Below are 10,193 nucleotides of genomic sequence, written 5' to 3'. Positions count from 1 at the left end.
CTCTTTCCCAGACCTCAGTCCATTTTTACAGACCTTGGTCTAGAATCTGGATTTGAAAAGCTCTTGGGAATATTGTTTGAAGTGGACAAAACTTTTGGAAAGTTCCTCTGGTGTTTGGTCTGGTTTGACGCTGCTGTGCTGGGTCAGCTTTCATCCAGGAAACATCCAGTACAGCAAAATGCGGCGCTTGGTGCGGCTGTTCTACGCAGCAGAGCAATCTGACTGTCAAACAGAGCTGCCCAACCAGACCTGCTCTTCTGGCATGGATGGCTGTGCTACTTTCAGGTTGCTGAAGACTGCAAAATATACTTTTACAAAGCGTTAATGCCTTTGGTAGCCCATGCAAAGCCACGTTTTCACAAGAGGCTCAAATCAAGCTGATGCAGCTGATAAAAAGCAGGAAAGTAATTTTCATCTGTATTTTCTCAGCCCTTATTGTTGGCAATGATGAAGTAGAGCAGTCTTGAGGCCCCATGGAATTACCCTTGACTGCACTAATGCCCTCTGGTCAGCCGATCAAAGGGGAGTTAACAGTCCTGGGGAGCTCCTTGGCATGGATTTGTGGCTGTATTCCCTTGTTTTTAAGGTGTTAGTGCATTATTTCCAAGTGCCAAGTGAAGGGACTGGGCCAGGTCTTTTACTGATAAGGAAGGTACTTCTTGTACTTGTGTTTATTATATTTATTTAGAAGGGAAAATACATTGTTACAACACCTTCATTTTGCCTGTCAGCTATATTAGCACTTTGACAGTTGAGGTGATTCACCATAAAATACTGAGAATGTGTCTACAGAAGTTTGATGCTGAGCTCAAATGAACAAATGGCTCGACTTGAGTTAAACAGGGCAAATTTTATGTTGAACTGCGTGAAGCTTGTCTCTATTTTTACCTCATCGCAGCTCTAAAATCATTCTCAGTATTGGCGGCATTGTAGTCTGGGATTACAGAAATATTGAGAAAATTAAGAAAAAATCATCAGCAAAGACTTAGATTAGTGTTACCATGTTGTGGCAAATGTCTTCTGAATGTTTTGCTACAGATGTCATTTTAAACAGCTTCTATTAATAATTTCTGTGTTTTTCAGGTTAAACACATTTCTGAAAATCCACCTTGTAAATGCCCTAATAAATTCTGTGTGGAGCGTCTGTCACAAGGAAGGTACAGAGTTGGAGAGAAGATCCTTTTTATTAGGGTAAAGGTTTTATTTTTTTTTTTTTTGTAGTGAATGTCTATTATCTGCTACCTCCCACTTTGTAAATGGTATCACTGATGAACAAGAGGAAAATATTTTCTTATTAACCAGCACTGACTCATTTCTGTGATGCTGTTGGGGAATAAGTAACCTACAGTGGGTTAACTGACCCGAGGAATGGCTACCATGTGGTAGAACCTTCTAAATTCAGGTCACTGAGTTTGTCCTGTCTTTGATCGATGGCAACCAGAAGTGTTGACAAACAGAGATGATGACTTCCTTCCAGTTTGGTTTGAGAGAACATCCACTGCACCGGAACTGCCTTTCTCCCACTTTGTTTTGACTGATACTGTTTGACGGGTCAGCAAACAGACCAAAGACCACGGTCGTTGAATTGCCAAGTCATGACTAAGACATATTGCTGAAGCAGCGTGAGCAAAACATTATAGTCTGTAGTATGTCCTTTGATTAACAGCCACTTCCAAACCCAGCGCTGTATTTCAGACTTCGTTTTAACTCCCATAGCACATGCTCAATCACGAGTATAAATATGTGCTAGCATTAGTATCTGGCTGAATCTAGCACAAATATACTATCCAAACTTAATTTTGATCCTCTTAATCTTCTCTACATATGCTTATGGTAATAATAATGAAAATATGCTAATGGTGTTTGATCTAATAACATACATAATCTGTAGTAGTCGGTTAAGAATGTGGTTCATGCTATTCTTTTTTCCGTTTTCCTCTCCATATAAAATATCCTTGGATAACGACTTGACAAAATGATAGCTCCTGCTCTCAAGTAACCGTTATCCCTATTTTGCTAAAGGCACACAACTGTGACCTAATAAAACCGAGGATTTAGTACTTGTGAGAACAAAAGTTGTCAGAGGGACTCCTTCCCATCTGCAGAAGTCAAGTTCCTGGTTCAACCAAACACCGAGTGCTTGTTCTGTCATGAACTTACGCTTAACGTACAATGAAGTAAAATTTAGATAAGGATTTAGCTTTTCTCATGTGTGTAAAGTTGAGAATACGTTTAAGTCCTGTGCTGGATGGGGATTGAGAACTCCCAATTAATTCAGTAATACTACCAAGAAGAAATACAGGATTTGTTGCAGATAACTTGAGGTTTAACCCACTAGTGTGAAGGATTAAAAGCTTTTCTATTTCCTAGACAGTGAGACTTCTTTTAATTCTGCAGTATTTTTAGATATGAGCTCTACTACTGGCTTCAAACATCTTTGGAGAAGGTAACGATCATTAACCAAAGATCCCAGTAATCTGGCCCAGTGTAACACATTTTCTTCCATTTGATTTTAATTTCAAAGAACAATTTCTAAGTATTTTTAATCTTCTAGTTTTGAGAAACTTCAGGTTTTCTGCCAGAATGGTGAGTGTCTAATTCCCTTTCACTGGCTTCTTTATTGTGCAATCTAGTCCAAGTCAGATTTCATTCCAAGTTTGCAAACAAAACACCCTTTTCATGTCATGCTGCCGCATTCCAAGTTGAATTGTGCCAAAAAATAACAGTAATATAGTTTAGACGTTAAACTGCAGTATTAGAGATCATTCCTATACAACTGATAGCGGTGGAAACTTGCCATGAGCTTCATGGGAGCAAGTCGATACTCCAAGGTTGTAACAGTCTGTTGGTTTTGGTTGGTTTGAACCTCATTTTGGAGTGCTTCGCTGGATCACAGTGAGTTTTTACTCTTCATTCTACATGTTCTTCCTGTGTACCTAAGTAGGTTTACGAGCCTTTGGACACGTGTGTAAGAACACATCGGAGATGTGTAGCCAACTGGTAACTTTGCTGATACTTGGCACCCTATTTGATATCGCTGAGGTAGTTCCTCCTGCGTTGTATGTTCTTTATACGGTGTGACCCAACCAGGAGGGTGTAATTCGTTCATAACCCAGCCTGTTCCACGTGAATTTAGATGGCGAGTTTCATTAAGCTGGCTTAGGAGACCCGTTGCTGTCTCTGTTAGCTTCCTCCAGTGACCTCTAGTTTCAGTGAATGCTACAAGCGTGCCATGTGATAAAACATTACAAGAGCTAAGTTTGAAGTAGAGTGAACACCTAGTAATTGACGTTTAGGAAGTTTAATTTTTTACCAGAAATTACTTAATATTATATGCATAACAAATTTGTTTTATTCTAGTTCTACAAGTTCTGTTTAAAAAAAAAAGTGTCCATGTCCCTCTTTTTGTTAATTTGTATCTATATATGAAACAAGGGTAAAGAAAAATAGAACCTGGTGGAAGATAGAATTCATGCAAAAAAAACCCAAACAAAACAAAACACAACCACAAAAAATTACGTGTGTCAATCTAAAATAATTTTAAGGAAAAAAAATCTCTTTGGAATACGTAGCAAAATGCAAGGAGGGACAGTCCCTCAATTTCTGTGTATCATGGCAATTTCTTAAGGTAATGGTGCCATCAAAATTACTCAGATTTTTTTTTAATGTGGGAAAATATTTAAATTTGAGGTGAAAATAGACCATGGAAATCCATGAAGTAATGGAAATTATGAAAATCCATGAAAACATTAGATACTTAAGTTTACTGATAAAAATGTTTGTCACAAAAGTAGTTCTTTATGCATGAAGTGGTTCTGTAATGCATAAACTGAAGACGATTATCATCATGCTGTGGTGGCTGAGATGCTAAAAATTTATCTTCAGTAAAGATTTATCTGCTTGTGAATTCTTTTTCCTTCCTGCCATACGGGAATGAAAGAAACTGAATTCCACTTAGATAAAAATGATAGATGACATGTTTACAAGAATGGATTATGTTATTAACTTGAAGTAAATGAAATAACTAACATTTAAAACTGCGATGTTGGCTCAGAATGAGCGTGGTCTCGGTATTTGTGCCCTACACAGTCAATTATTTGCCTGCTCGCTTTTAGACCCTAACAGTATGCCATGAAGTGCTTTAAGGAGGAAGCCGTGATCTTTCCAAGGAGAACTGAATTAATAAGCCTATTTTTAAAAATAATGACAAGTTATGAAAACTTGCCTTGCACAAAGGCATGTTTTGTAACTCAGAAAAGAGTCAGTTTGCGGTGCTCACTTCTTGCAGAAGGCGGTAAAGGCGTTAATGAGATCAGCAGATTCTGATAGGAAAAGGTACTTGCCAGACCTGTCGACTTCTAGTCTACAGAATAGGTTTTTACAGCGCTGAAATTCCTTCCCCAGAGTTTATCCATATCAAATACCTTTTGGGGATGTTTAAAATGTCAAAAATGTCATTAAAATCTCAAAAATGTAGGTAGCTCAGGAGTTTTAATTAAACTAACTCCGCAGGAGATGGAGTGGGGTGCCTGGGAGTCATCTTAGGAGTGAATTCTGAAAACACATCTTGAGCCTCGGGGCGGTGACACTCATTGGCCTCTTCTTTGGTCTTCTAATCTGTCTCCTCGTGCTCACAGATAAACCTCAGCTCTAGGCTGCAGAAGACACAGGGAAAGGCATGTCTGAAGTCAAGCCCTCATTTATGTCCCAGATGTAAGGTGGTTTTGGAGACCTTCCAGCAGTGGGTGGCTGGACACGTTTTTTACTACGTGCCAATTCCTCCCCAACTGCTTTACACCCAGAGCCGCTGGCATGTTTCAGACTTACTTGTGCTAGTGAAGATGGAATTCTTCTCAACTGTCTCAGGTTTTCTCGTTTAAAAAAGAAAAAAAGCCGTTAAAGAGCCAGTAAAACTCAGTCGACAAGACTCAAAGGCTCTGGGACAGACAGTGATGCTGAACATGTCAGTGGGGTGAGCGGAGCCTGGTGCTGCCTGTAGGACATCGGGAAATCTGTTCTGTAGCCTGCTACTGATCTGTTGAGTGACGTTAGGCAGACCCCTGCCTTCACCCAGCTTAGGTTACAGCTTGCTTGTTCCCGTAGTTACACTTCAGCTCCTGCTTCTCCCTTTTCTTCTGTAGTTATTTTTCCCCTTCCTGCCTTAACCCTTTCCTGTTCAGGTCTAGCAGCCTGCCAGGAGCCAGAAGCCGATGGACGTCTCTCTGTTGGCTTTGTCCTTGATGATGCTGTTAGTGCTGAGCTCAAGAGCAGCGACAGTTCCACCCTCTGATTCTGTGACGACTTGGCATTTCTAGTTAATGGTTGACAGACTTTCACCGAGGGTTAGCCAAACCCATATCTAGAAATTAAAAATATATTTTTTTCCTCTCTTGATTTAATTTCCTACATTTTCTCCTTCACTTGCTGCTTTTGTGTGGTCATTCTTGTTGGTTCAGTATCTAGAACACGTGTGTGCTGGGGAGAGTTTGGAATGCTTATAGTGAGCAAAAATGTTGTGGAAGGATTCCTTGTAAACTTCTTTAGAGAAAAGCTGTTTAAATCTTCATTGTTAATTCAATGGAAAGATGATGAAGTGATGAAGTTACTCCTTCTGTGGAAGTGATGTATTTATTCCATGTACTCACACAGTGTTCTCGCTAGCGTAGGTTTTGACAGCCTGTATCTCTGACGCAATACTCTGGTTCGGTGGAACTGACAGGCTGTGCGATGGCTCAGCATTTTCCCTCCCTAGCTTAGACCTGTCTGCTTTAGTCACCTCCTTCCGTGGACAATGAAATATTGTATCATCTATAATTCCCAGTGTCTCCCTCTATGCAATAGTGCATAATGAGGATTCCACTTGCATGTTTAAAAAAGTCTTTAGGAAATCATATTGTGCTTCTCTAAGATGTAATGTGTCTTCAGGAGGTGTCACATTATAGTTCTTGAACTGACTAATACACCTGCAGTAATTTCCTGCCAAGGTATTTATAATTTAGCCACCTGGAGGCAAAGTTGCAACAATATTAAGTTCCCCGTATTCCGTGGAAAGAGAAAACTCCCTCAGGAGGCCAGGGTAAGGTATTCAGAAGCGATACGTGTAATATCTTTAAAAACACCACCCCAAAATTCAGCTGACTTCCTCAGCGCTGTGATTCAGGCTCTAGGAAGCCTTTGGTGCCCTCTTAGTGCAGCCAGCGCCTGCAAGAGCCGCCGGTGGCAGAATTAGAGCTCCCTGGGTGCCAGAGTTTCCTCTCGGGCAGGAACGTGCTTGGGTAAAACCGCCCTGCACACCAGTGTCAGCAGTGTTGCCTGCAGGCTAACTAATTACACAAATTTCTCAATGCTTCAAAGGTAAATGCAGATGAGTAACAGAGCTAGATAAATGGAATAAATAGATAAATATATGTCTTATAGATCTCATTATGTCAGCTCTGGTTTTTTCCTAGAGTGCTGAGAATATAAAAATAGACCAAATTACAGAACTCCTCTCCTGTTTGCCTCCCACCTTTTTTATTATTCTGACTCCTTTGATATGAAAGGTGCTGGATCAGCATCTGCGCATGGAAGAGCACAGGCAGGCTGCTAATCCCCTCCACTGTTAGAATACAGGTGAGAGTCTGCAAAATGAAAAAGCCTTTATGGTTTGTGGTGGAGAAGCACAGGTTGAGTCCCCTAGGTATACACCGAAAATATTAATAGGGGAGAGTATCTCCTTTTTGTTCAGTTAATTTCTGTTTAATAGATAAATAATTTTGTAAGAATCCATTTAACACTTAGGAGACGTTAATACCTTTTACATGAGCGATGAGGCAGCAGTTAACGCTCACAGTTTGGAACCAGTAAGCCTGATGCATTAGACCTGGAGGTGAAGTTCTTTGTGGTGTTGCTTTTTAAGGGCAGCACTGAGCTGTATGCTCTCTGTTTCATGAGGTGAAATAGCTCTTGCATGACAGTTATGTAAATAATAGAGGAATTATTAACGCAGCCAAGGTGAGCACAGCTATCTTCTGTAGGATGCTGCCCCAACCTTTTATGGGGTGAATTAACATTAATATTCTTCACTGTAGCTTTAGATAATTAGTATGCAATGCTAACAGAAAAGAAAGAAAACCCCATCCTGACTCTTGGTTGTGATGCACGTTGTGTACAGTAACCTGTCACACTATAAACATAACTCACGCTGCCATCCAGAGAAAGGACGAGAAGTGAGGCTTACGTGGTAAGCCAAGTTCCTGGGCTGTTCATCTGATTCTCATGGAACACTGAGCATTCAGGCCCAAAAGTACATCATTACCTATTGCGGGATTCTTTAGCTTTAGGGTAACATTCTTAAAGAACTCGTAGTTGACGGGAATTTCCAACTGGGCTTTGTATCCTGACTTGGGAAGGGTGGTTCTGCATGGAGCTGACTTGGCCACATTAAACAAAACTGTAATGTAGGCTTTGGAAATATTTACTGCGATGTGGTTTGGCCTTTCCGTTCCTGGAATAACAGGGAACAGTTGAAATGCAGTTTAGAAGGTTTTATTTCTTTATCATTCTCTTATTGGTGCGAAGGCAATGGTTTTTCCTCCTGTTGCATCCAGTTACACTTTGTATGACATCATGTTCATGAAAAACTTATATTTAAAGTGTTTTATTTTGCAGCTCTGTCACACCTCTGTGGCAACACGCAAGATGCGTGTGAAGTACTTTTTACCATAAGTAAAGGCAGCAAGATCTTATCCCCTGTGTTTCTTGATGTCCACTGTGCTGCCTTCTAATTGACTAGTAGAAAACCAGAAAATACTCTATTTCCAAACTGTGTTTATCACATGGAAATATAGAACATTGTATTTTAATGAGAATATTCATAATCTGCATACCAATGACTTCATCCGCCAGGCTGTTCCACTGGGATGGGTGTTAGCTAGCAGAAGTTGTGAGATGCCCACCCTTCCTAAAGAGGCAGGAGGAAGTGGAGTTTTTGTATTTGTTCTCTTAAAATAATATTGTGGAGAGGAACGAGCAATTCCTTTCTGTTATGTTGATTAACTGGATTGTTAATGAACTTGCTAAACTACTTAGCATTTTATATTACTTATCTCTTAGATTTAAAATTTGAAAATAAACCATCAGTTGGAGATACTCTTAAATTACAAGGAATTTTTATGACGTTGATTTCTTAAAATTCTATTTTGAGATGTTATGTTCCAACTTGAAAATTGAAAAAAAGGCAACAAAAACTTCAGCTGCATCTGAGGGAGTCAGTAGGAATTGATTTGTCTTTCAAAACCCCAAAGACGATTTTTATCTCGTGGCTAGAGAATGGGTAAAGCAATGAGGCACTCGCCCATAACAGTTATGTCCTGGAATTACTGACTAATCTGCCCAGGAGCCAAAGACTGTGAGATTGTGGTAAATTCAGTGTATGTATCTTACACAGGCAAAAACACAGCAATTATATTTTTAGGATATATTGAACAAGGCTTTTTATGTGTAGATTACAATACAGTGACATTTTCCTTTGAAATGTAATTCACTGTTAATTTAGTTATAGTTATTTTTACTTAATGTCTTAAGTTTCATCGTTAATTTAAATTAATCATTCAAAAACTGCTTGGCAAATGTTCTAAGAGAATATTGAAGGAAAGAGGTTTTGAGGTTATGTGCACTTGCATTTGATTGTGTATTTTGTTCTCAGATAATGACAGCTTGCTTCTTCAAGCTGTTTCTGCTGAACATCGATAAAACTTAGTTTATGATCCAAACACGCGAACAGGTTGAGATACAGGTTTCACTAGTTCTCCACGGGTAGCTGTCAGACCCTCGACTACACTGGGCCAGTTTCTCTCTCTGCTTCTGGAACGTGTCACCTCTTTGTATGTCCAAATGGAAAGAGTTGTAGCAAAAGATTATCCCAGCCCACGTGGGACCAAAATTATGCTCCTATGGCTCCTCCATCAACAGAAATTGCAATTGCTCGACCAAAGTCAACATCTGAGCCTGACTTTTTTTTTTCCCGTGGGTTCGTTTAATTTCTTCTTGGCATTAGAAGCAGCATTTTCTGAGTCCATGTCCACTAACAAGCTTTGTACTTCAAGTAATGCATTTTCACAGAAGTGATTTTCTAGGTAGTTTTGCTCCTTTAGCAATGAAACATTAAGAGACCTTTTTGCCTTGATGAAAAGTGTATTTATTGTCACATGAATGGTACAGAGGAGGTGCCAAGGTAGAGACAGATGTAAGCAGGCAGACAAACACCAAAGTCAGCGGTAGCTCACAAAAGCCAAGGGATAAAACTTGTAGCTTCTCCAAGTGTGGAATTTGCAGTTAAAACTGGATGCACTCGGTGCCATTATTTATCTTTTCTAACATTTTCTTTACATAAGTCCAGAAGTGATTTCTGGTGATTGGCTGGTAGTAACAAACTCTTCCTTTAGACCATCTTTATCTGCCCCATCTGTACAGGGGGAAGCACAGCAACAATTAGAAAGTGCAGCATGATGACTTTGGGCTGCCTAAGCGTCCCTGGCTGCCACAGCAGCCTCTTAAATGCCAACAGGTTATAATTTCCACTTGTAAATAAGGTCAGATTATCTCTTTTGGCATGATTAGAAGAGTGTCCGTTTTCTGTAATCCATCAAATATATTTCCAGGCTGTTCCGTGTTCAAACACACAAAAAAAAGTAGTGAAAGCCGATGTGATCTGCGAGTAGGAAACAAAATTAATCCTTAGAAGTAAACTCCAAACCAGTTTACAGCCTGAGCTGGAAAACCAAACGTGCACACTCATCTTCTGATGTCCAGGCATAGTCACTGTTGTGGTTTCTTCGCTGCACCCGTGTAAAACACAGACATCTCTCACAAAGAACCCTCTTTGCAGGAGGTGTGTGTTGTAAAGATCACTGTTCCGTTGTGTGGAAGGAGGAGCACCGCAGTGGCATTCAGAATTCCGTGTAAAACCCTCTAACGAGAGTCCCATAAATCAGGTGAAGTGGCAGCCTGGCGCTTCAGTCACACCAGCTTCTCAGACATGACTGTGCTGTTTGTGCTCGTTTCTTGGTTCATGTCACTTAACTACTTCACCGTGATTTACTGAGGGGCAAGAGGAGAAGGAGCCATTTGGCGTTTCATAAGGGTACAAAGAGCCCTGTTTCTGTTACCTCCCCCCCTCCCCACCGCAGTCCCTCAAAGTATATATATTAGCC

General features: G+C 40.2%; 1 protein-coding gene across 1 annotated transcript in view; it reads left to right on the top strand.

The window, feature by feature from the left end:
- GAS2 (growth arrest-specific 2) overlaps window positions 1-10,193 on the top strand; it is a 75,638-nt gene that overhangs the window by 41,033 nt on the left and 24,412 nt on the right. The window contains exon 6 of the mRNA XM_010144888.1: window positions 1,084-1,191. Within this exon, the coding sequence (XP_010143190.1) occupies window positions 1,084-1,191 (108 nt within the window). The remainder of the gene's footprint in view (window positions 1-1,083; window positions 1,192-10,193) is intronic.

This window comes from Buceros rhinoceros, unplaced genomic scaffold (genome assembly GCF_000710305.1).
Source record: "Buceros rhinoceros silvestris isolate BGI_N320 unplaced genomic scaffold, ASM71030v1 scaffold5781, whole genome shotgun sequence".
Lineage (NCBI taxonomy): Eukaryota > Metazoa > Chordata > Aves > Bucerotiformes > Bucerotidae > Buceros > Buceros rhinoceros.
This window is presented reverse-complemented; position numbering and strand designations above follow the sequence as displayed.